The following is a 26,638-nucleotide window of genomic DNA, read 5'->3' as shown; positions in this document are numbered from 1 at the left end:
CTCTATCTGTCCATTAAATACAAAGCTTGTTAGCTTAGCTTAGCATAAATACTTGAAGTAGAGGGAAGAGCTAGCCTTGTTCCAGCAGAAGGTAACAAAATTAGCCTACCAGAACCGCTAAAGCCCACTAATTAACATCTTGTTTGTTTAACATCAACCAGTAACCTCATGGCAACAACAAGACTCCAGGAAGTTACAACGTCTAGCACATTTTTCCCGTAAAACCATAAACTTGTCATATTAACATTGATTTTGTTGTCTGATCCCATTGTTATGGCATTATTTGTCCAAGTTCTGAGACATCCGTTTCTGACAGTTCTGCTGCTGCACCAGTACCAGAGTTGAATGGATGTATGTTTGCGTTGTACAGAGCACTGAAAAATTATATTTAAAGAATTCATCTACAGCATGTCTTTCTGCAAAGTCCTCATTACTTATCATAGACCTCAGTGTCAACAGCTTTCCTAGGGTTGAATGCTGTGAGCTCCACATGTTTAGTTCATTCACCTCCATTGCACTGAGGTGGAGTATGTTCATTTGGGTGAACAGATACTTTAAGGTTCAACCATGTTCTTCAGCCCCTCCGTTTCCACCCCACAACTTTCTCAGTTTATTTTACCAACACCCCCCAAAGCGCACAGATCCAAGGAGGGTCTTCAGGCTTAGTGAAAGTAAAATTCCTGGTAGGCTTTTCCACATTTTCTTCCAGGTCGGGAAACGGTCTCCCAACGTCTTTCGGAGAATTGAACTCTGAATGTTCCTGCCATAATTGTACTAAACACTCCCATATGAGACTGTGTTTTCCCCCTGTTTGTATGAAGTTAAAATGTTCTGGGGTTATCTGTGTGGCTCATGTACGTTAACGATGATGTCCTCTAACACTCTGAGCTCAGTCGGTCCTACTTATTCCATGGTGCATGTTTTCATGCGGGCCTAATTGATCCCAGATGAGCAGTGAGTGAACTCAGTGCAACTCCAGCAGAACCCACTGAAATTGGGTTTTTACTGGCACCGAAGCACTGCTCTGTCAAGGGAACCACAGCTCAGCCTAAACACTCTCCCAGCTCCAGATGGTTATGTAGTGAGACCCAGAGTGCTCTATGCACTTAACGTATGTGCTGCTCTGTCCTCTATCATTGACCCACAGAGACGTCCACTATGTGACTCATTTGTTTTGATGCAATTTAACCGTAGAAGTTTGGCAGGAATTCAGTGACCTCCTGTCTTTTCCCCTACAGCCTGTTGTCTTGATTGACACGACCAAAAGCAATGTGAAGTCATTCTCTGGTTTCTGGGGGATTTAAATCGTATTCATTTTCCTCAAAGATAGTAAGAAAAGCAACCAGGGGAGTACATAACCTGTGTGTTTTATCTCACTCCCTGTGTGAATGTCTCTTTACTTTCAAAGAACAACTGGTTTAAATACGCAAAAAGTGTTGTAGGAGCAAAACATCCTGCACAATTATAATTTCAAAAATAATTTCTGTAGATATTTTAAAGACAGCTAAAGAGCGAGCGAGCTATGTCTGGATCCAGGAGGAGCCTTGTATTTAACAAGATTAGAACCGAAATATCAAATATTATTAATGTTAAATCCAGTCTCAGTTGAGTCAAGAGCAATACAACTCCCCTTGGTCAAAAGATGTTGTCCTTCAGATCTGGTGTTGGCATTGCGTGTGTTCACACGTTGTATGCTGCCACTGTATCTCACTGGGTGAGCTCAGTTAACTATGCTGTGTAAGTCTTCATCAGTCTACGAAACTTCTTCATTACACCTGAACCTGGCTCACAGACAGTGGAAGTTATGCCCTTACCTTGATAGAGGTAGAGAATACAGTTAGTTTACTTTTCTAGAGTTTTGAACAAGGAGACATTTTAGCACAATGCTCAGTAGAGAAAACCAGTACTATAAAAAACATGGCCTGGGAGATTATCTGTAGATGCATGTGCACTTAAATTGCATATTTGCCCTTATTTAACAGTTTATTTGAGATGCTTGCCCTGAGGCTTCTAGAAATGATAAAATAACCAAAGCATGGAGTTTACAGTTCACTTACTTTATACCTAGATTTACTATTCCTGACTTTATATGTATAAGGGAGTTGGATTTTACAAGACAACCTGGACAGTTTTAAAGAACCACCCACCACCCAAGAGCTGGAAAGAGTTCAAACTGGGTACAAAACTGCTCATTTTTACAACATTTGGACCTAGAAGGGTTTTGCCAAAATAATGCTCTGCATCCCTGTTGCAGTTTTGTGTTTTATGGTTAATGTTGCCACAGTGTGATGCAGTAAGTCTCTCTGGGGGCTAGTCCATGGTCAGAGCATGTGGAAAAGGCCCAGATATGTCTGTATATGGTGACTCTGCTTGTGTTAGTTTCAGTTTCCAGGCTAGTGCATGTATAAGTGTTAGTATAAGAAACAGTGTGCCATAGGTGTGGCCTGTGGTCAAAGTGTCTTTTGTGCTCTGCGATGCTAAACTGTAACTTCTGTGTCTGGAAATGTTTCCCATTTAGTTTGAAGTGTGGGACAATTACTGTCAACTGACCATTTTCTCTTAACTAAAAAATAATGTGGTAATTTTATAGCTTCATATAGTTTTAAATGCGTTTATTTGTTCCATGAGACAATGCGGTGCATTTCTGGGACGTCTAACAGGGTGAAGAAAGGAGACAAAAAACAGTTTTGACCATATTGGTTAAACATTCATTTTCCAATTTGAAGTTTCCCCAAACATCTCACTGTCAATTACTCAAGAAGCTGTTTTTCCAAAACAGTAAAAGATATTTTGCATTTGTAGTTTGAAACAAAAGAGACTAAAGAATATTTTTCTTTTGCTTTTGAAGTCTTAAATTCAAATCGAATTGTTTGACATTTTGCAAATTACGCGTATTTGCTTTCTTTGAGAGAGTTAGGTGAGACTGGAAACAGGGTTAACCAGGCTCTGTCTGAACAAAACAAAATGAGACATTTCAATCTTCTCCTCCAACTCTCAGCAAGAAAGTGAAAATTAGCCAAAATGTCCAAGTTTTGCTTTAAGTTAAGTAATACCAATATATAGTAGTGGCTAGCTATTATACCACTACAATTAGGCCACTATTGGTGCTAAGCATACCATTAATGAAAGGCGTTACCTGTGCCCTGATTTGGTGGGATGGGTGGATTTAAACCAGCTAATCCTGTCTTTCTGATGATTTGACCTCTGGAGGTGAAAGCCTTGTGATTGAACTGTTGTCTTAACTGTTGGAGCAAACAGCTGGGATGCAGCTTCCCAGCAGAGGAGCCCGTCCAGTTCCCAGTTAAAGGAAGTGTCCCCCTGGCGAGGCTGGTGGTAGAAGTGGGCTGATATCCTGGAATCCCAGACACATTCCAGAGGAAATGAACACTGGTGTCTCCTGTGGGGGCGTGAAGCGCCTCCATGCCACAGCATCTGTCTCCTCTGGGCTGTCTTTGATCCGCCTGTTTACTGAAGACCCCCTCCTGGTCACTTCCTGTCCCCTAGGGCCATTGCCAGTGTCTCCCCATGCACTTCCAATGGCAGTTTCTGTCACTGACCACCCACTCCATCTTTGCTGAATCAATGTTTCTTCCTCCCTCCTTTTGTCTCTTTCGCAATACCTAACCTTTTCTGCCTTTCCCCCTAAATTAACTTGCACTCCCAGCATCCGCTTTTGCCTCTGTCACACTCTAAATCTGGCCTAAACCAAGAGATTACATTAATCAAGTCCATCATTATTTCATGCCTTAAAGACATGCAGACACATCTCTTATATTATCTGTGAGTACATTTCATTGGTTTCCTCTCTGATCCCTTTTATATACGATGTCTGTGGTTGCAGGCATTTCTTGTCTGTTATTTAAGGACGGAGCCTGTGATGACACTAACCTTTGTCCTACCTGTCCTGTTTTTCTTTCAGTGGTGCAAAGAGTTGACAGTGTGTCTGAGGGTATTGCAAACTATGGAGGAAAGATAATTGCTGTTGAGACTGATTTGAAAAAGCTAGGTAAGTCTGATGTATCTGGCTTTAAATTGAAGTAAAAGCTACAGTGAGAGGCTGAAACATTCTTGTAATTTATTGTACAAATCTCCGGCTTCAGATGATCAAGCAGGGGAGAAATTGGAGAATACCACCACAGAGATCCAGTCTTTCAAGAACAACATCTGGAGTCTCCAGAGGCAGCTGTCTGCGGTGGAGGAACGCATCCACAGCGATCAAGTTAAGCTGAGTCAGCTGCAGAACATTGGTTCAGACATCCAGAACAGCCAGGGCTCCATTCAGGGACTGCTGGACGGCAACACGGCCACCTTGCACTCTGTAAACGGCACCCTACGATCTTATGGCAGCATCATTGAGGGCCTGCAGGACGACACAGCCAGGCTGCAGAGAGAACTCCAGCAGCAGGTGAAACTTCAGGACCAGGCACTGCTCAGTATCAGCAGCCTTAACTTCACCCAGGCCCAGCAGAGAGGCCTCATTGCCGTTCTGCAGCGCTCAGTGGATGACACAAGCCAAGCCATCCAGAAAATGCGTAATGACTTTCAGAGCCTCGAGCAGACGGCCCGACAGACACGCTCTGATACTGAGTGGCTTCGTAGTAAGGTGGAAAACCTGCAGGTCCTGGCCAGTAATGTCTCAGCTCTTGCAAAGGCCAACAATGACAGCCTGGAAGAGGTGGGATCACAGCTCACTTTTATGGCCAACAAGCTCCAGAACACCAGCAGCCTGGCAGACGCTCACGACCAGACGCTGAGGGAGATTTTGGACCAGCAGAGGGACTTTGGTAACCTCACATCCACCAAGTTTGACCGGCTGGAGGTGCGGCTGGATGAGTCGGAGCAGAGTATAGACCGCGTTACCGGCAACATCAGCTTCACCACACAGCTCTTGGGGGCCATCAACCTTAACCTGAACGAGTTACGCACTTGTTCCGAGACTGTCGACCGTCACTCAGACTTCCTACTGAACCTCAACGGCAGCATGACAGAGATGAGGACAGATGCAGCCAGTCTAAAGTCCCAGCAGGAAGAGCTGGCAGCACGTGTGGACAAGGAGGTCACCAACCTCTCTATTGTCATGGAGGAGATGAAGCTGGTGGACACTAAGCACTCACAACTAATAACCAACTTCACTATTTTACAAGGTGATTGGTGTATCAGTATGTGTTGAACTAATCAAATGTTTGTTTAAATGTTAAAGGAATTGCTTGGGATTTGGAGTAAATACACTTGTTTGCTTTCTTGCGTAGAGCTAGATGAGAAGATCGATATCACTCTCATATTTGTAAACTAAATATAAAATAACAGCCAGCAGCTGGTTAGCATAGCTTAGCAAAAAGGCTGGAAATGTGGGCGGGGGTTCTGTCTTAAGGGAACCAAATATACATGCCAGCATTTGTAAAACTCATTATTAACATGTTATATCTACAAAAACTGAAGTATAAATATCTAAAGTTGTAGTTTTTTTCTGGGGTTACGTGCCATACGACTACTAGCTGTAGCTTCACATTAATCCTACTGACATGAGAGTGGTATCAATACCCTCATCTATCTCACATCAAGAACAGCAAAAAAAAGCTGTTTTCCTAGAATGTGTCAATATTCTTTTAAAAAAATACTTTCAGCTTAAAGTATGTCTTGTTTTTCAGGTCCCCCTGGTCCCAGAGGGCCACGAGGGGACAAAGGACCTCAGGGAGTATCTGGTCTGCCTGGCCAGAAGGGAGAAAAGGGGGAAAAGGGTGCTCCTGGGATACAAGGATCTCGAGGAGAGCAGGGTATCCCAGGACCACCAGGTCTGCCAGGGTTTAAAGGCCTGCCAGGCCTACCTGGCAGCCCCGGGTCCAAGGGCTCCCGAGGGTCAGGAGGGAGGGCCGGACCTCCTGGAGGTAAAGGAGAGCCCGGTACTGCTGGTCTGCCTGGAAGAGACGGACAGCCTGGTCCTCAGGGGGCACAGGGACCACCTGGTATTAGAGGCTCAATGGGACCAGCTGGGGAGCAGGGGCCAAGGGGCCTGCCAGGGCCAGTGGGGCCTCCAGGGCCAGCAGGACCACCGGGACAGCCAGGGATGCCAATCCGTGTTCCAGTCATTCCTTTTGGCCCTGTGTCTCTGCAGGATGAGGCAGTGGCTCCTACACTATGGGCCCCAGGTATGACTTTAGTTATTAAGTCTTATCAGTTTTAACTTTTTAACACTTTACTAGAATGCGTTTATTAAGTCCTGAACTAATGAAGTAAATCAGCAGACTAGTTAACAGGCTTGATCAAAAGAAATGTTCAGGTTTACTAGAATATTCCCACAATGGCAACTGTTTTATCGGTCCAGAAAGATAATACTGTATTACTCAGATTAAAGGTGTGTTAAAAGAATAGTTCAAAAGTTTGGAGGTATTAGTGAGCTTTAAAGGTGCTGTCTGGAGTTTTGTTACCTTTGAACAGAACTAAGCTAGCTGTTTCCCTCTGTTTCCAGCCTTTGTGATAAGTTAAGCTAACTGGGTGTAGCTTCAGATTTTTTTTAAGTTGTGCGAAATACACTTATATGCTTTCTTGCTGAGAATTAAATGAGAAGATTGATGCCAGTGTTTTGTCTGTACGGTAAAAATGAAGTTAGAGCTAGCAGCTGGTTATCTTAGCTTAGCATAAAGATGAAAAAGTAGTCTATTAGCCTATATTTGGTTTGTTTAATCCAAAAAGAAATAGTTGTAAATTTAACAAGATGTTGTTTTAGTTGAGATTATGTGAAATGGAAGGCAGATTTTGTTACCATCGGATGAAGCCAGGCTAGCTTTTTCCCAGTTTCCAGTCTTGATGCTAAGCTAAGATAACCGAGTGCTGGCTCTTGCTTCATATATACTGTACAAATATGACAGTGGTATCAATATTCTCATCTGTTTCTTGGCAAGTAAGAAAATAAGTAAAGTAATGTAAATTATTTTATAATGAATGTTTATGAGATATGACAATCGAGCACCACTGATAATAACAATATGGTACTTTCGGATTTATTAAATGAAATCACTGGATGTTTTACAGGATGCCCCATTGACTGGGTAAACTACAGAGACAAGTGCTACTTTTTCTCCAAAGACCTGCGCAGTTTTGATGATGCAAAGGCAACCTGTGAATCATCGTCTGCATCATTGTTGATCATCAACGATATGGAGGAACAGGTGACTAATTGTGATTGTGTTTTTCATACTTGAAGAATGAATCCACTAAAATCTGAGAGATGTATTGAGAGGAAAGTTTGTCATTGCCCTGTAATTGTGAGGTAGCTTCTTAATTGTGACTGTCCTCATATAACCTCAGATATGGCTGAAGGAGCGGACCACTGGAAAGGGCTACTTCTGGATGGGTCTGACTGACGGAGGGAAGGAGAACGTTTGGCGCTGGCTGGACGGGACTGAACCTGCATTCACGTCAGTATTCAGTTAGAAAATATCTCTAGTGTAGGGAACATCTAGTCCCGTGTGAAAGTAGGTGCTGTTCCTCAGATGGATACCATTTCCAGGGTAGGATTTTCAGTTACATGAAACTACACCAAACAAACACGCAACGTCTTGTGAAAAACTTTTCTGATATTTTATAATTGCTTTGATCTGCCTGGAAAACTCTACTCCTCTATCCCTGCTGCCCAGCCAAACAAAACACTTTCACATTCAATAAGCCTTTATGGATTCAAGGTGGTCCAATCAGAGCAGTCCGTTTTGCATTAAGAGCAAGAATCCAACATGTGGAAAGTAGAAGTTTAAAAAACAACATTAAGGATAAGGATATAATTATGATATGAAGCACACAGCGTTTCATAAAATCTGAACACAGCAAAATGGGACAAATACCTAGTCAGCTTAAAAGATCTATAACGTGGTCTCAATTAAACATTTAAAATCTCTCAGAAGAAATCAGATAATTTCACTTTTATTCTTGCTACAGTTATTCCTCTTTTATTCTCTCTTCCACTGCTGTGGGTTTCCACTAGACTCCTTGATGAAATACTGTAAATCTAATGTATGATCGCCCCCTGTTGTGTCCCTACAGAAAGTGGAAGCCTGGTCAGCCTGACAACTGGGGCCATGGGCATGAATTGGGAGAAGACTGTGCGGGGCTCATCCATGAAGGGTTGTGGAATGATTTCTTCTGTGAAGATCTCATAAGCTATATCTGTGAGAAGGACATGGAGACGCGTATGTCTATTTCTGTTTTCTTCCTACTCAACAAGTATCTTGTAAGTTTGGTGTCCACAGGTGAATTAATGTCATTCTACATCTTTTTCTGCAGCAAGATCACCTGGATTGTAGCGGTCTTGAAAGGGAGCTTGCAGTGAGCAGCTAGACTTCCCCCATGTGACACTGGTCCAGTGACTCAGCACATGGAGAGTCCGTACAGAGAGAGCAAGGGGACAATTTTGATATGAGCCCAGGGCCAACAGCAAACGTCTCTCTGACACTGAAGAGATGCCTTTCTCCTCCAAAGTGAACCCAGTCCAGCTTTACCAGCAAGTGCAATACAGCAGGCCAATCAATGGAGGACTTTTATTTTTTAAAGTACTAAATTAAAGTAAAAGTACCAATTGATTTTTATATATATATATATTTTTGTTTGTTTGTTTTGTTTTTTGTTTTTTTTATTGGCTATTTGAAATACATTTTATAGAACTGTATTCCATGTGCAACTGAATATATGAATGTATATTTCATTATGCAAGTTTTTGTTGGACATTATCAATTCTATGAAGCCAAGTGGACTTACCGTAGTGCTTTTAATAATAATTGTCTTAAAATGCAAAATGATGTGCAAAAAACAATGTCGCTGATATGCTATCTTCGAGGAACCTGTTATCTAACCTCACGAATGTCTTTGTACCATTTTCATTTAAATGAATAGAAACAAATAAACTATTTACACATAAATACAGGAAAATGTCACAGCTTGAGTTTCACGTTTACAGTTTAATACTCCACGTATACATTTTGTGATAATGAGATTTATTTTTCACTTCTAAAGACGTGCATATGTTTATGAATATGAATCTGGATCCTACTTACAAATATAAATGCGCCATTTTCTGCACTAAGGTACTGTTTCCTGTTAAGAAAAAACACTTGAGTTTAAACAACAGTATGGAAAGATGAAGAAAACACTCATAAATAAATATGTAAAACCCACGAGATATTTGTATTTGTTGGCTTATTTCTACGTTTTATTGCAGATCCAGATGAACAGCTATAGTATCAGATCGCTCATCTGTCTGCAGTGTGAGGGTCATCACAAAATTCTCCACAGTATCGTAAAATTTAGTTTATTGATTTTGCACAAGACGTTATTTCACATTTCTATTGTTTGTTCTTGAAAAATAACTTTTCCAGTGATTTGACATTGACTTTTATTGCTTTTCTCCTCTCCCTGATTATAAGCAAAAATGTTTTGACTTTCTTAGATCACCATGGACTATGCAGTTCATTGACTAACATTTCCTCTCAATCATTTAACATCTTCAGCTGCACAGAAGATTGAAATGATGTCACAGTAGCACCTTTAGTAGGAGGGAATCTAACTACTTTTCTATGAACATGAGATTCTTTATGTTAAAAAACAAACACAACAGCGACTGAAGACTGTCAGTGCACACACAATTTTGAATTGTAGCCTATAGAAAGAGCTACTAACTTCTTGACTCAATTTTCTTTAAGATGCACTCTTGTAAATTAATTTGACATAGTAAACATCAAAGCAACATAAAAGAATACAGGAGCTGAGCCACACAGACAAAATGTTAAGTTTGAGCTGTGCTTGCTCTAAGTGACACAGTAGGTGAATATATCAGCTTTAAGAAATATGCTCATTATTAGCCGCTCATTTCACATTGCATCATTTACACAAAAGGTAAAACATACATACACAAAAGAAGCAGCATATTGTCTAAATGTAGATTTATTGTTGAGGTATGATAGAACTATGAATATTCTCTCTTTTGAAACTCATTTTGTTACACTCACACTGTGTCAGTATAAAATCACTTTACTGGAATAAACATAATAAAACTGCCAATCGGGTAGGTTATTGGACAACTGGGGAGACATAACTTACAGTCTTCCTCCCGTGTTTCAATTGACATTTCCCTGGAAGCCTCTCATTTGCCTCTTTCTCCTTCAGACAGGAGTGTGCAGTGTTGTGGCTCTGCTGTGGCTCGGTGCAACATGGTGAAGTAAGCTGGTGGGTGAATAAAGAACTCTGTGCTGAGACACAACATCAGGCTTCTTCGTCGGCTCCAGCAACACTGGGACTGTAAACATGATTCCAATCTTACCACTTGGATAGGAATTAATTCTATAAAGAACTACTTAGGGTCTGTTATTATTGCTCAGTCCTGATGAACTCCTTTTCTTTCTGATTATCACTGACTGTCGCTCTCGTCAGACAGGATGTCATCTGTGCGGCTCTTCCGGTCCCGTGCAATGAAGAATGTAACGGCCGATGGTTTATGTAACAGCTAAAGATGAGGTGGAGACGAATTGGGGGAGGTTAGGGTGATGTGGAGGCAGGCTGGCTCAAATGAAGGCATGAGGCGGTGGCTTGTCTAGTCGTCCTTCTCCACTATGACCTCCCCGTGAAGCACCCTTCTTCTCTGCCGCAGCATGTGGAAGTAGAGCTGAGGAAACACTGGGAAAAATATACAGGATCAATCACTGAGTTAATACTTTTCTAATTACTGTTCTGTATGTTACAGTGATTTGGCAGGAAAAGTCTCCAACTAGCTCCGGCAGGTGATTCATTACTATGATAATCTTAAACATTGTAAGGTCTCGGTTAGAAGAAACTTCAAGCTTTAAAATAAAATTAAAACATGTCAAAAAGTTCAAACTTCATATTTTGTATGTTATGTACAACACGTCTGCAATTCAATACAATATCTCAGTTATAGCATCTTTTAACTAACAACATTTTTTCATTATCAGCTTCTTTAAAGTAGCATTTTCTGCATGGATGTTTTGTTGTACAAGATCATTCTGTTGGTGTTATGCTGTCACCCCCTTTCACTTGGTGCAGTTATTCTATATGTAGCATTTTAACATCAGTCAATTAATACAAAATTATGTTTGTTAAAGTGGGGCGTCTGCTGGATTGCTTTATAGCATAGAAAACAAAGATCTTCAACATTTAAAGGAGAAGGTTGATCGTGTCTGTAGGCTAAATATAAAGCTAGAGCTAGCCTAGCAGTGACTTCCTGGAGTCTTGCCGTCACCCTGAGGTTGTCAGACAACCAACTGAGACTCCGCAAAGTCCCAGCTCCTGTCTTAAAAACTGTCCAGCCATTAAACCACAACTTGATGTTTTTGCCCTTCAGTTTGAGATTATTATTTTGACAACTCACACTTGACTGACATCAGCTTCGCATCAAGTCCTGCCCCCTATTCCGCCTCTGATTGGCTAACCCTAACCATAACCAACTTATTTCACAGAGGCAACAAATACTAGCCAATCAGAGGAAGAGTTGTCAAAAACCTGGTGGGGAAAAATAATGCAATTAAAGGAAACAAGACATAACATGGACAGAGCCATGCTAGCTGTTTCCTCCTGCGTCCACTCTTTATGCTAAGCTATGCTAACTATCGCTTGGCTCCAGCATCATCTTTAATGTACAGATGTAAAAGTGTGGTATCAAGCTTCTCATCTAACTCGGCAAGAAAAACAACACAGGTTTCAAGTCTTTAAGAGCAACAGAGCAAAACTAGGGTTTAAAGGTCATTTGGGATATGACCCTCCAAAATGTTGCCTTACTTTCAGAACCTTGACCCTTGATGTCATGATACTTAAAGAGACAAGAAACGCCATCTCTTAAGCCTCATGTAGTAAAAGATGCACAGTTGAATCCTCACCAGAAAGTCTTTCTGTTGTGACCACATTAAAAATTTGGCAACACTGAGCAGACTCCTACTATTACAGTCAGTGTTATTATCTACTAGCTCACTTGTCATGTTAATAGTCATCACAAAAGGCCATAAGCATCATAGTCTGACCAGCGATCTCAACAAGGGACACAAGGTACAACGATGGTAAACAGGTTGTGGGGTCATCCTCCTCTACATGTTTTATCATAAAGCGCAACGTACGACTGAAAATGCTCCTTACGTGGGATGTAGGACAACATGACGACGATGAGGCAGTAGTAGTAGTCGAACGACACGTTATAGATGTTGGGCAGCCTCATGGAGTACATTCCAGATCTGCGTACGAACGGCAGAGCAGCATAAATGGTCAGCAGTTCCCCAACGACACCCAGGGGGTACAAGACGATGAAGAGGTTGTATCTGGGGAGAAAAAAGATGGTGAAGGATGGTTTAACAGTCAGCGGTGTGGACCTGCAACAAACACACCTGCAGTTAAAGGTTTGCGGATGTTAAAACACTAACATGCGCAAATGTCCAAACACAGAAAAGACATTCGACACACGCAAGACTGTAAAAAATGCAACCTTTCAAGGCTGAGTTTAATAAATGCATGCTGCCTAAAATCTTTGATTTCCAATATGCTTCAACTTCAAGACCCCTGACATACACTAAGCATAAGCAACCATCCATGGGGTGTACAACAGCCAAAGGGACAACACTGATCAGGAATTGGTGCTGATCAGCAGCCAGCCTTCAGTCATGGTTACTGGAGATTATCACCACCAGAAAACTGGAAAAAGGAAAGTAATTTCACCAATGGGGAGTCAAGAGAAAGAAGTGGTTCAGATACACCACTACAGTACTTTTTTGTGTTGTTTTTACATTAAAGCACCCAACTGGAGCAAAGCAGACGGTCAAGAAGGATCTCCAGTGCTAACGATGGATAGTGAATAAAGCTTGGACAGGGAGCTGGGGATACCCAGTGAAAAAGCATTTGATATGGCAGATGGTGTATTGGGCAAAGTTGCCGGATCAGGTTGTGGCTGCAATTTGGGCTTCCGACAACTGAATCACTGCCCTCAATGTTTGACAATAGATACATTTTTGATTGAGTTTTATGACAAGGCTTACAAAAATCAGTAGGTAGGAATGATTTAGCAGAAAGCAAGTTGTTTGCTGTGCAGGTGTTGTTTGCTGGTTTTACTTTTATAACTTGTTAAAAAAAAAATGTCATGAAATCATCTAAAATTCAGAGCTGAGAACAGAGCTGTTCTTCATAAAATGATTCACAAACTGTCACTTTCTTCTTTTTGCTATAACTGCCTGTCACTTCACAAAAGTGTGAGATGTCCTGCCTCCCTTCGTGACATGGTCTCTCTAGTGCAATATATATGCCGTGACTCAGGGCTGCAGAGTCCCTTAGTCAAGACCAGAGCGAAGGCTCGGGGGAGCGTCTCAGTGGATGTGAGAGAAATGTTGGGTGAACATTCCATGACCAAAACAGATGGTCTTAAAAACATGAGCAGCTGAACATGAGCCTCTCTCCCGGAGGCCAGGCGTCTCCTCCGTGCTTAAAGAAAGACGTGAAGCGTGGAGGGGGCAGGGAGGAGAGTGGCATTCAATGCATGAGAATCAAACACCCAAAACAAAAGAGTAATTGGCACAAACTAAATTGTGTCCTGACAATCATATAAGACACCAAAGACGAAGATAAAATGTATATTTTGCTGGTGAACCTCTGTCTGCGTTAACCCAGAGACAGAGCGATGTCTCACCTTGTAAGTTAGATGATGTAATGTGTAAACTTCACTGTTCTCAAGCAAGATAGGCTTGTCTGGGCTGTAAGTTGCCAAGCCTGTGTGTTGGAAAGCTATCAATGTGTACAGCAATGACGTTCCACCAGACGACTCCGATTTCAGCTGAGCTACTGTAGCAGAGAGACACGCAAGCCAGACCGCCACGTCACAAGTAGTCTTCATACAGTAGGAGGCAGGGATTATGTCACTCTTAAACTCAAAAATGTGTTGATCATCTCGTCTTACTGTCATGACAAGTCATTACTGTCATGTCTTTTTTGTCCATGTGCTAATAATGAAGGCTTTGGATTTCAAAACGATACTTTTTTGAATGCTAATATCAGAAATGTTTTTGTTTTTTTCATATAATATAATGCAGACTTATGTTAGGAAAAACGGGTGCCATTATAATCCAACTTTTTTTTTGATAAAACATCTAAATAAACCTTAAAATGATTAAATGTCTTTAGTAACTTCTGCATGATCTGTATTGTCAGAGCACAATGTTAATAGTTAGTGCCGCCACCATTGACAGAGACTGGCTAATGAGGTGCTAATCAATAAACACACACATGCTTCTCCTCTCTGTGTGAGCCAGGCGATACTTAATACACACACACGGCTGCACTACTTCCTGACTTAAAGCCGGTCTAGGCCTGGGGAGCGATGCATGCCAGAGTTGAAATTAGGGTCATCAGATTAGGGTGATATGCTCAAACACAATGTCTGACACAGTAATGACAATTCAAGCTCATCCTGGCCGTGGGGTAACGGTATCTCCACCTGGCCCATTTGATGAAGTACGGCAGGTGGTGGAGCAGGTTGAATGTGTAGTAAGAATATCTGGTTATCTCTGTCACCGTCCACACAACAAGGAATAGGATTACGCTCTCTTCACTCTGGACCTTCATTTAAGTAAAAAAAATAGAAATAAGGCAAATATATAGAGGAAGGGAAATGAGTTTACATGAGTCAAACCTGACATGTGCTTCTCTTACAGGTAACAAGTTCTGGTGTGTGCAAATGTGTAAAAGCATAGATGTCACAATAAAGCACTGAGGTTCTAACAGATGCTAAAATAGTCTAAATTGAATTAAAACCTCTGAATAAAATAATAATTCTTCATTTTCTCACATAGACGGAAAAGAAAACAGCAAAGGTAAACCGCTTTTTATTTGCTTGTTTAACTCAATTTAAACCCATAGAAGCAGCAGAGTCTGTGTTGTGTGTGCTGTGACAGTCACCTGTCTGATGCTGTTGGTGACGAACCAAACCATGAAAATCCGTGAACACACTTGAACCCCGGTTACAATCACAGAAGTCCTCACGATCCCTGCAGCAGGGCACGAGGAGAGAAAAAAACACAATAGTTTATAGCTGCACATCTTGGCACGTTTGTTTGCATTTGAACATAAATCATAAACAAACATCATCACATACCGATGGCACAGTGTCCCAACTGTAAGACAAGATAGGTAAAAATCTGTTAATTCCCCTCATCTGTAGTAAAAGCAGCTAGGCTACATCAGCAACACCTTTTTAAAATCCCTCCCTATTTTCTCATTATTTCATCAGGTATCACTGTGCAGTAATGCGAGTGACAACTATTTTACTAAAATTCTTACCTCAACTAATGCAAAGGTCTGGAAAAACTTGAGTGTCCTTGCTATACTTCTGTACAGACCCTTGTGTGTGCCTTTCTGAATGTAGAAGCGCATCATCGCCATAGCCAAAACCAGCCACCTGCAGACATAAAACCAGGGAATATTACATAATGCCGCCATTCAGTGGGAACAGTTAGACTCAGGATCTGAACCTCACCAATAAAACGGCGTGCCGATATTGTTGGCCGTTATTGGAAGATAAATCGGTATTGGTGTTTGTAACAACCGAAAAATGACAAATAAAAAAAGAAACGGAGAGACCGATCCTTCAATCATGTTATGAGTGTTGTTGTTGCATAGTTTGTCTACCGGAGGGCAATCTGCAACTCCACTTTTGCAACACATGTATTTGGATAAAGCTGACATCAGCTGTACTTTTGTTCAAATTACTATTTATAACAATAAAAAACGTATATTTATAAACTGCATTATGACATGTTATATTGGTGAGGTCTCTTAACTACACATAACAAATATTAGGGATAACCTTTGTTTATGTTATGTGTTTCTGAAAAGCAGGGGACTAAAAGAATATCGGAAAATCAGATTTTAAAATCCTCAAATATCAAAATCGGTATCGGTCTTAAAAATCCTATATCAGCCGGGCTTTAGTGAGGATGCTGAAAGAGAGAACAGGCCGTGTGGGATGGATGGTGTAAGAGTTAATACATTCCTGTACCCCAGTATTACAAGAGAATCTGGAAAGTGAAAATAATGTTATTCAGCTATGCATGTACTTCTAACAGCTCAGCTAAATTCACTTTCATTCTCAATTTTCTACATATATTATTGCATCAGTTAGGAAACTAAAGAGCAGGAGAGACCAGATATTCTGTGCAGTACACCGTTTTTTTTCCTCAAGTCCAAGTTTTAACATCAACACCAACTGAGGACATTTTCAGTGAACAGATTATCTGGCTGCTCCTGCGCTTCCTCATTGTGCAAATCAACAAAGTGTGCAAGTTATGTGACAGTAACTACTTACTGGTGACGATAAACTTGATCAAATATGAATAGGATGATTGCATTTACAAAAAACTATGGGTAAAGTTATGAGATTGCGAGACACACAGAGATTATTTCAACTTGACATTTGAACAGTGTGTCTTTACACAGAAGATTTACATATATCACAATAGAACGTAAAGAGCACGGTTCCTTACTTGTTACTTGCACAAACTGTATTGACATTTTAACAGTGCAACTTTTACAGCTACTATATAATAGATCAGTATATTAACACTTTGCATCCATTTTGAACAATTCCAGATTTCAGCGGTTTCAGGTTTAACAAAGGTTCTTTATTCTTCTAAACTTTCTTTACAACTATCCTTTATGACAAACAGCAGCCAAAATAAGCCAAAATCTGTATATTACTTCACTTAGACTTGAAAAAGTAAAGAGGTTGCCTGCTCCTGAACTCTTACAGGTGACATATTACAGGTGTAAAACATCCTCACACTGCCTGTTCTGAATCTGACTCAGCAACAAACAAACAAACAGTCAAACAGGTGGAGACTCCTTTACAACAGACTACAGCCATGAAAGATTATCTTACCGAGCTGTTAACATGATCGATGGTATTAACAACTTAGTGGGTAAAATGGATGATTTGGATATAGGGCTGATTATTCTCATCATTGATTAATCTGCTGATGTTCAGTTAAAATAATTAAAATAATTCAAAATTCATATAGAAAAGGAGAAAATTTAAAAGTGTGGCATTTTTGCTTTAAACAATATCTAATGAATGAACTGAGTAATTGGATAAGCTGCTTTACTTTTGGGTTTCCCTGAGGCAAAATGCTAATTGTATTCATAACCTGTATGTGTATTGTGTAAAGTATTAAAGTAACAGTTGATGTCAGCGTGAACACTACATTAGAGTGCATTTTACAGTAATGGGAGGTCAAACTGAAGACAGAATCTTCAGGCTCTGCAGGTATTTTGAAATCACTGCTGTAATAATCAGACTTGCTTTTATAATTAACTTAAACAACACAGCTGCATTCTGAATAACAAGGTGTGACATATGATAAACACTAAATACTGCATAGTGCTACCTGTATAGTGTGTTGCTAAAGGAATGGGCCATTCTGTATAATGAGTACTTTTTGTTCTTTAAGCATATTTTGATTACAATAGACTACTTTTATTTAGCCTAAGTGAAAATGATGAATAAATTCAGGAATTTTATTGTAACAGAGTACCAGTATATCTACAATGTATTGATACTTTTGAAACTTACTGATCTGACAGCTCTGTTATATTTTCATAACTGTGTAATGAGCAGACATATTCCCATCTGTTTTTGCCAGTTTATCATCTGAACACGGTATTAAGTCGACTGGTAACGGCGCGCTCTGTTTGCAATACATAAATGTTATGTTGTTATTAAAAAATCTGCACATTGAGCATTTCAGTGTCCCAGACCTGATCTCCAGTGTCAGCGCGCTCCGGCTATACTTATCACTGCAACTGTCTGTAGCAGTGTGGGCCTTGACGCTGACACCATGCAGTCAGCCCTATTTGGACACGGGTGCAGCGCCAGCCTGTCACTTTCACCAAACGCCATTCATTCATTATAACACTCAGATAAATACCGCTTACGTTTTTTACAATCAAATTCATCCCTCAGGTTTTTTCCCAACTCCGGTGAGCCGCTAAATACAACGAGCTGAGCAGGCACTTTCGACTTTACACAGAGACACAGTCCTATAAACAGCAACACGGGCTTACAGTTTTAAGGAGCGGCTAACTTATAGGCTTTTCTTATTAATAGGCGGCCGGGGCGCAATTACGCACGTACCCGGCGGTCATGGCGATGTTGTAGAAAGTGAGCCATGCGGTAGCGAGGGCGCTTTTCGTTCTCTTCTTGTTGTTGTTTTCCTTCTCTTCAACCGTGCCGTCCTCCTCGGTGGACGCCATGGTACCGGGGGCAGGGTGGGGAAGTCAGGAAGGGAGCTGACAGCTGGGCTGGTAGGGAGGGGAGCAGCAGGGCCATCCATCTATCCGCCCCCGGCTCCCCCTCTCTCGCGGGACTAGTGCGTGGCCTGCCGGTGGGTCAAAAGTCTGAGTACAATACAATTCAATACAATTAAGATTATTAGGCTACGATTAGCCTATAATATCTAATTAAAATTTGCATTTGCATAACAAGCATGAGTATCTTTCAAAAATATTGTGTTTGTGATAGATTAAACAACCCAAAAGTAGTAAATGCGCTTGAATAGGCCTACAAGCACAGCTGGTGATTAACTGGTTGGTCACTTGACAGAAAATATTTGGCAACTATTTTGATAAAGTTCCAGCTTCTCAAATATGATTATTTGCTTCTTTTCCTTTCAGTTCATTGAATTTATTTTTAATAATTTTGAATTGTTGTTATGGACAAAACAGGCATTGAGAAATTGTCATATTGGGCTCTGGGTAATTGACTGTAATGAATTTATCACAGTTTATTTTACAAACCAAACAATTAAAATTGATTAATGGAAAAAGTAATCAGCAGATTAATCCAAAATAAAAATTAACCATGGTTACAGCTACAAAGCATGAACTATTCATGTTCTATGGAAAATTAATTTGCATCAGCTCATAGCCTAAATGGCTGGAAATACTTGCATGATGGCAAAATGTTGGTGAACTTTGTTGTTTGTCTGTTGGCCATGATAATGTTGACTTTGAGGGAAATGAAGCAGGGACAATCAATCCGCTGTCGTAGTTAGCTCTAAACTGATCTCCAAAAGAGGAATGATCCTACAGCTCTCAGACACAAGTCAATGGTCTTTTGACTAAGATAGCTAACTCTGTAGGCAAGTAGTTAGCAAGCTTGTTAGCTTATTCCCTCCTCTTCATTGAATGAAATTATACAATCACAAGAATAAAATGCCAAGAGGATGTTATGCTTTGTCGCCAAGCATCTTGAACCAAACATTTTGTGAATCTGCACAGATGAATTACGCTGTGCCACTTTTTGGCAAAGTGTAGTAAAGGGCAAAGGTCAGCCTGGTGAATACAACAGTTTGACTCCCATGTAACAGCAACGAGTGTTGACATTTTAATCAAATACTCACATCAACTTTAAAATAAAAATGTGACAATATTGCCTTCATCATAGTTGCTACACAGTAATAATGGTCAAACCTGTATATACATATCTTCAGGTGTTAGTCTGGCTCTCATGGAGGCACTGCCTGAGAAAGATGAAGCAGTGTTTTTAAACCACTGATATTCTAGCATTTGTTATTTGTGCAGCTTCTGTCAGCATCACATTACGCCATTAGATGGCGATGTACAAACATGAGAAGTTTTCTGTGGCTTCATGTGTCTTCGGTATACAGCCGCCAGCCCTTGGATGTTGCTTTTACTGTGGGTGTTATGAGTCCACTTCTGTTTTCTGGTTTTGAAGAATTATCAGGTAGAATATGCGGTTAAAGTGATGTTAAGCTACATGTATTTAGATGCTCAGAATAATGGATGTCATCTTTTATGCATAGCTGGTTGATGGAAGAACAGTTTTCAAGGTTCATCATCCCACAGAGAGACCTGCAGTACATACATATCCTTCAGGGTGCAGAGTTAGACAATCTTTGTTTGTATTCTGTATATAAAGAGAGTAAAGGGGCAGTCACATCACCGTCACACCAAGGTACACAATGCCTAGTGCAGTGTAAGCAGTTGGGTGAGCAGAGAGCCAGGGCTGTGGTGTGTGGAAAATGCTAGTGGAGGCAGACAATGCACTGGGCCGAGGCCTGACCAGCCCTCAGAGAGACTGGGGTCGCCTCACTGCGACAACAGCCCCCGTCTCCCTCCCTTCCTTTTCTTTTTTTGAGCTGCCGCAGCATGGGCTCTGGGAGGACGCTGAAGTTTGCCGTGTGCGAGGTGCTGCAGTTTGCAGGCCTGTGCGTGCCACTCTTCATCGTCATGCAGAGGTTCGCCGTCATCGTAGCAAAGGTCAAAACCTCGACGCAGCCGCCCGGTGACGGCAGTACGGCCTACTGGTTGATCGTGGCCTCCTCCATTGCCTATGTCACCTCCACCGCCCTGCTGGTCTGGGTACCCCTGAAATACATGGTTTTCGTGAAGAAGAAGTTTCTCACTGGGAGGAAGAAGTGGTGAGTTTCTCCTGCCTTTGCCCTGAGGACAGGCATCTGGGGAACCAGATATGTAGGTCAAACTCAACTCTTAGCTGTGTATCCCAGAGTAACACTGACTGAGACCTGACCAGCTGGTTTGACTCTGAACAGGCCTGTAGCTGGTTTGGATTGCTCTTGGCTGGTGAATCCCATATCTTAGCAAGTCCTGCAGCTGCCTTTCTTACTTTTTTTATGTCTTTCCCTTCCTTTGTCTTTGTATCAGGAGGCCTGTGGCCCTCGTATATGTGATCCTGTCCACATTACCCTGCTTTGCCTTTCTCATCGCCAGCTCTGAGGTACAACATGTTGTGGATTGTTTCATTTATCACTTTAACTGTACTCTGATCATGAATTTTGACCTTTATGTTGCCATATTTGTAGGAGTCAGTCTGTAATTGTAGAACCGCTGTAGTTATTTTGGATGATTGTGTTTATCATCCAAAGAAGCACTAAAATACTTGCCACAACATTACATTTGGGACCAAAATGAATCTGTAGGTGAGTGGAATCACAATGTGAGGCTTCTGTGAGTGGAATAAAGGTGATGATTTGTGAGGAACCTTTTGGTTCTCTGGGGAGGAACATCCAGCCTTATGGATAAGAAACTACTGATAAGCAGCTTGGTTCCTCTTCCTGTCCAAGCTGCCCTTGTCAAATCATCTGTCCATGAGGCACATTTTCACTTCCTCGCTGGCAGAAACCCAGGTCCTATTTGCTGTTTTATGTGGCCCTTTTTAGAGCCCAAGCTGACATTTTGGCCCTTGCTTATCTAGTGTCTTTCACATAAGAGCCATAAATTCTGCTAAGATGACCAACTTGTCTGCTTTGCTCTGTGTCCTGTTGGTATGAAGTCCTGACTCAGGCAAATACCAGAGCTGCAAGTGATTTAGCCCACAAACACAGTATTAGAGAGAGTATTAGATGTAAAGGCTTGGTGCAATGGTCCATTATTGTTGAGGTAAATTGATATGTTATATATTAATTAGCTGTGAGTGAGTAAACACATTAAATGTTCTGGTAAAAAAAAATATGTTCAACAGATTTTCTGGTTCTTTGCTTAGGTTCAGATAAATAACAACATGAAACATGATACATTCACGGAGCTCCCTGTGTCACTAGTGCTCTTCTCTCTCATCTGTATTGACATTGTGGAGAGGATGCGCCACTGCAGACTGACCGGCCATGGTGAGCGCAGCTCTCTGAACACATTACACAAATCACTCACTGAGTGCTTTAGATCCTGAACTTTCTCTAGTGATACCAGCTCGCAGGAGCTCAGAGGCAACAAATGCAGTCCACATATCGTTTATCCAGAACAATTTAGAGACCCAGCTTGAACTTTTTATCTTCTGGCTCTGTGCCCGCAGTTGAAAGATATTGGTGCAACTGAGGAAATGAGTAGGAAATATTTTAGCCACTTCTTATAACACAGTGCTGAATTGACAAATTTTCAGTAGTACTTGAAAAAAACAATTCTTTGAGATTGTTTAACGTCAGCTGTATTATGACATTTCGGCTCCAACAGCAGACTAATGGTTGCAATTTTTGGATCACAACATCTGATGGTTGCATCTCTCTATTTAACTTCAACCAACACCACGTTATGATCAGCAAGTGTAATCTCAGATTTGCTTTGCTCTGTATCAGTGGTTCTCAAAGTGGGGTTGAGGGACCCCCAGGGGTCCTTGAGGAGGTTCCAGGGGGTCCCCAGCTAAAGGGGGAATAATTTATTTTCACTATAATTCCATCCAAAAGTAATATAGTGACTGAACGCATGACTATTTCTGTCATGGATTTCATACACTTTCTGGAATAAAACATCTAAAAACCAAATCAAATGGGCGATCCTGGGACAAAATCTTATCAAATGGGGGTCCGTGGTCTACTTTGTGTCAGTTTAGGGGTCTTTGACATGAAAAAGTTTGAGAACCACTGCTCTGTATAATCTTGTTTGACTGTATTGCTGTTCAATTATTTTCTCCCCCCACAGCTAATGACATGGAGAGAGATGCTGACATCCCCTCCACTGTTCTCACACATGTGGAACAAGTAACACCAGTGACACCTGTCTCTCCAGCTGTGCCGGGGCCAGCTGTGCCGGGGCCAGCTATGCCCGGGGTCAGCTGTGCCCGGGCTGTGCCTAATCCTATGCCACCAGGGCCAAACCAACTCAATGACAGGAACCAGAATGGAGCAGGGGTTCGACCAGAGACCAACGGTACAGTGCCAGGGATACCAGGAAATCCTGGGAGACCGTTTAGTATCTCTGGATTGAGCTCACGATCAGCGAGCACCACAGCGTACCGCATACCTCCGTACGCCTACACGGGTCCACTGAGATTCCTTTGTGCCAGCGACGCCCGAGCGGACGTGTTTGTGGACAGCTTTATGTTCTGGATGGATACAGTGGAGATGGTGAGGGTGGCAGGACATCCCCTGGTCTACTACTCAGGCTGGGTTTTCCCCATATATATCTTCAGTTACCTGTCTTGCCTGCGTGTGGTGGTTATGCCCCACAGCCCCCTGCTTTCCTCACTAGGAGTGGCTGTGCAGGACTTACCCTTCTTCTTTGTGCGTGTTGGCCTCATTGCCTTCTTCGGCTTTGTCACACCCATCCTCTATCTGATGAAGAACCTGTTGGTCTGTCTGGCCTTTGTCTATTTCAACTTTATGACCAAGCTGAGGGTCTTTAACACTGAGAGGATGTTCTTTTGAGACCGGCACCTCAAGCAAAAATAAGTGCAACATTAAAACATAAAATAGGAGCAATAGATTGGCACAATCAGAAGCAGTAGGATGCTAGGATTCAGAGGCGGTTGCATCTGCTCTTCTTAAATTCAAACTTGGCCTAGTACTAAGTGGAGATTCATTAAATTTAGAGATTTTTTACTATATTTTTACACCCAGTAACATCCAAGGGTGTAACTGTTAGAAAGCTGAACTAGCTAACTGACATACTGTATATAACGTTAATTTGGATGATGATTTTTTTTTTTTACAGTAAGATTAAGTTAATGTGGTCAGCATGTTTGAAGTGACACGTGATAGAAGGCTGATTTTAATTACAAATAAATAACACAATATACCTCAAATTACAAAATGTTGTCCTAACAGCTGACTAAATAACCAAATAGTGTCAGTTAGGTTAGCATAATCAGATGTTTCCGACTTGTTCTAAAACACTGCATGAACACTATACAGGATGTCTCCATGCATGCATCTTTAAATAAAACAAAGTCAGCCCCCCTAAAACTGTTATTTCTGGCAGTTCATGTTACAGCTTGTGCTGAAACAGTGACTTGTTTTCTGTAGGGCAGTGCAACAGATGTTTCTTAGTCACCAATACATTACTAAAGTCATTTCTAGCTAAGACATTTCTTAAGTTAGTGGTGCAACCTGATTTGATAAATCACTAGTTTGAAACTAGTTAGTAGTTACTGTGAAGAACTTTATGCACAAACTTGATTTAGGGTACTAGTTACGACATAAATGTTTACTAGAGATTTATGCATTTTCTTAAAATGCTAATTAAAATTCTTATGTGTGATTAGTTGTTAATAAATATTCACACCCAGTAACTGCCAGGTGTAACAGTTGCATCTAACTGAACCAACTGACAAAGGTTGCGTCATTGTTGGCTAGCTAATATATGACCTGTATAGAGTGAGTAAATAAGGTCATAAGAAATAATATTAATAATAAATACTAAGAATAATGAAATTGAGATGTTTTGAACAATTTATACATTTATTTTAATGGTCCAACCTGGTTTAGTAAGTCTAGCTAAGAATGTAGGAAGAACTTTAGGCACAATCTTAGTAATGGATTTAAGAAAAGCTGGTGCAACCAAACCAAAGTATGAATGCATCACAGAAGAAATATTGTGTTAAAATGCATGAAGGTACTTTTCACAGGCCAAAAGGGAGCTCTTAGACAATGTTTTCCCACAAAGGACATTATGTGTTAAATGACTGTTGTGTTATGTATTATTACCTTTATGTTCAAACATACTTTTTTACCCCTCCTACCCCCTAACCTTTACTAAGCATGGCACTTTGGGAATGTACCTGTAATGTCACTTGAGATTTTATTTTCTACCATCATAAAGTGCAGTGAATGTGTAAAAGCATAAATACATGTTGTTTATATTAGGTTTTTCATTGCTAAAGTGTATTCACGAAAGAAAAACAAAGTGTGAGTTTGTAACATTGAGACATATATTTTGGTAAGATTAATAAAGAAAATCATTCAAATATATGTTTTAAATTTCACTTTTTCATTTCATTTATCGTGCGTGCAGAATGTACTGACATGAACTTGAAAGTACATATGTATGTTTTTGACCTCGATTCAATCTTATTACATTGGAATTTTTCCTATTTTTTCTTCACAATCACTCCCCAAGAGGACAGGTTTCCTGTCGTTATTCTGCAAAACATTTTCATCACATCCCTTCCCATAATCCTTCATGGTCCAGAGCACAAGAGCAATGACAGTTGGAAGACATAATGTCAATACACATGGACACTCTGATGCAATTCAACAGCCCTCCAAAAAAACATTAAATTGTACAGGTTTTCCTGATATTTTATCCACATTCCAGTAAATGACAATTATGTTGTACCAAGGACTTTGGTTTTACCGGCCCTTGTTATGTTCAACATTATCAGATTACAGCATTACATTGCATTTATGCCTTTTGTAAGAAGATCACTTAATTCATTCACTTTAAATGAAGTCTATTTTCACAAATCTGTGGATCCTTAATCCACTAGATTGTCTTTATTATTGTGTGATTGGAATTCAGACTGATTCATAGTTCTGTATAATGTATACATTATAATATATATTCTGCTGTCTCAAGTCTTACATTTTTTACTGGCCCATTTCCTTCAACCCAGTGTCCAGCCTGTAGCAGGCAGTAAAAAACATATACACTATATACTACCTTTCCAGCACCAAAAGACCGAAACACAAAGTTTGCGACTAGCTGAACATGGCTGAGAATTTGTCAGCCAGATATTTCCTTTAGGAGTTGGTGGAAACCAAAACCTCCAAAAACTCCAAATGAAAGCTAATGTTGCTCGGTATTTACTGGGTGTGTAAAGAGAAATTAGTTTGCTTGTAATGTTGACATCATAATATGTCAAAATGTCTAAATGTACAATCCAGCCTGACGAAAGCCGAGAGACAAAATTAATGCATTCCAACTAAAAATGAAAAGATGCAACAAATGTTCACTTTTGTTAAAATGTGATAAATTATACATGGCGAGTGAGCAATTGATTGTTGATTTTTGAAGGACATTTGCATCATATTAATTGTAGGGCTTTAAAATTTTTTAAGTGAGTCGGACTTTTCACCACAGAGTTATGGGCATTTAATGCCCCCTGTGCAGGATTTGAAATGTCTGAAATGTTTGTCTGCTCCTTATTTGTCTGTGCACTGGGCATCCCTGCAGTATGAAACCTAAGTGGTCAGATCTCCACTTGCTTCCCCCAATAGGAAGCAGGATTTCCTCCTGTTCCCTCTTTCTACAGACCTGTACCATCACTGCACTCCTCACCAGAATGTCTCGTAGACCTCCTATAGGGGCCACTATCCCACAAAACTCTCACATCAGTAAAGTGCTACAAACCTCATTTAAATCTCGTTTACCCAGTGCTTTAATTATGACACTGATACATTCCTGATCAGGTGTGAGTTTTTCTAAATCTTCTGAAACTTCTTCAAAGTCTGACTTGCTGAATGACATCTGCTTTCTGGGTTCATTATCCAGGCACGGATTTAGCACAGATCGAAGGGCTATTTATAATAGATCAAAGTCTCTCAGATAAAGGCAATATATTGAAGTCTGTTTGGATGATTTATATTCATAAAATGCATTATACAGGTCCTGTTTTTCCTTTGATTGATTAAAAATAGAACTATTGTCCTACCTTTAAGAGTTTTCTTGAAGCTATAATTGGGGACTTTCTTGTTTGATAGTGAGATGAGATTACTTGCTTTCCATTTCCTGGCTTCCTGTCCTCTGCCAAAAGTTCTGTGGAAGCACATGGAAATTGCTGTCGTTTGACCAACCTTAGCTGTACATGTGACAGGATATCCATCGGTGTGATTAAGGGGGGAGAGCACCAAGTCTCTGTGTCATTGTT

The 26,638-nt window shown here is 40.7% G+C and overlaps 3 protein-coding genes across 3 annotated transcripts in view; 2 read left to right on the top strand and 1 right to left on the bottom strand.

Annotated features, from left to right (window-relative positions):
* Positions 1–9,164, top strand: part of LOC119911093 (collectin-12-like) — a 39,576-nt gene extending 30,412 nt beyond the window's left edge. The window contains exons 4-10 of the mRNA XM_038729951.1: positions 3,920–4,006; positions 4,101–5,144; positions 5,649–6,146; positions 7,030–7,166; positions 7,306–7,415; positions 8,035–8,180; positions 8,275–9,164. Coding sequence (XP_038585879.1) covers positions 3,920–4,006; positions 4,101–5,144; positions 5,649–6,146; positions 7,030–7,166; positions 7,306–7,415; positions 8,035–8,180; positions 8,275–8,294 — 2,042 coding nt within the window. The 3' untranslated portion in view covers positions 8,295–9,164. The remainder of the gene's footprint in view (positions 1–3,919; positions 4,007–4,100; positions 5,145–5,648; positions 6,147–7,029; positions 7,167–7,305; positions 7,416–8,034; positions 8,181–8,274) is intronic.
* Positions 9,165–9,279: 115 nt separating this feature from the next.
* Positions 9,280–18,359, bottom strand: hacd1 (3-hydroxyacyl-CoA dehydratase 1). Its single transcript, XM_038729953.1, has 7 exons — positions 18,155–18,359; positions 15,307–15,424; positions 15,122–15,140; positions 14,926–15,014; positions 14,465–14,586; positions 12,127–12,305; positions 9,280–10,656 (listed from the first exon to the last, which is right to left on the bottom strand). Exons 1-7 carry the CDS (start codon positions 18,271–18,273, stop codon positions 10,574–10,576), a joined length of 729 nt encoding a protein of 242 aa, XP_038585881.1. The 5' UTR covers positions 18,274–18,359; the 3' UTR covers positions 9,280–10,573.
* A 1,687-nt stretch (positions 18,360–20,046) lies between these two features.
* LOC119911109 (transmembrane protein 236-like) lies at positions 20,047–24,740 on the top strand. Its single transcript, XM_038729952.1, has 4 exons — positions 20,047–20,462; positions 20,707–20,779; positions 21,545–21,668; positions 22,474–24,740. The coding sequence occupies exons 1-4, from the start codon at positions 20,191–20,193 to the stop codon at positions 23,196–23,198; spliced, it is 1,194 nt and encodes a 397-aa protein (XP_038585880.1). The 5' UTR covers positions 20,047–20,190; the 3' UTR covers positions 23,199–24,740.
* The last annotated feature ends 1,898 nt before the right edge of the window (positions 24,741–26,638 follow it).

Source organism: Micropterus salmoides, unplaced genomic scaffold, assembly GCF_014851395.1.
Source record: "Micropterus salmoides isolate LMB-PRFRI ecotype aquatic unplaced genomic scaffold, ASM1485139v1 Ms_hic_scaffold_1, whole genome shotgun sequence".
NCBI classification, from domain to species: Eukaryota; Metazoa; Chordata; class Actinopteri; order Centrarchiformes; family Centrarchidae; genus Micropterus; species Micropterus salmoides.
Note: the sequence above shows the minus strand (reverse complement) of the source record. Positions and strands in the feature narration are given on the sequence as shown.

Excerpts from the sequence above, each read along its gene's own strand:
- LOC119911109 (XM_038729952.1), top strand. The coding sequence starts at position 20,191 with ATGGGCTCTGGGAGGACGCTGAAGTTTGCCGTGTGCGAGGTGCTGCAG. Across the intron at positions 20,780-21,544 it reads TTCTCATCGCCAGCTCTGAG|GTTCAGATAAATAACAACAT; the intron begins GTACAACATGTT and ends TTCTTTGCTTAG. Across the intron at positions 21,669-22,473 it reads CTGCAGACTGACCGGCCATG|CTAATGACATGGAGAGAGAT; the intron begins GTGAGCGCAGCT and ends CTCCCCCCACAG.
- hacd1 (XM_038729953.1), bottom strand. The coding sequence starts at position 18,273 with ATGGCGTCCACCGAGGAGGACGGCACGGTTGAAGAGAAGGAAAACAAC. Across the intron at positions 14,587-14,925 it reads TCACCAACAGCATCAGACAG|GTCCAGAGTGAAGAGAGCGT; the intron begins GTGACTGTCACA and ends ACTTAAATGAAG. Across the intron at positions 10,657-12,126 it reads CATGTTGTCCTACATCCCAC|TGTTTCCTCAGCTCTACTTC; the intron begins GTAAGGAGCATT and ends TATTTTTCCCAG.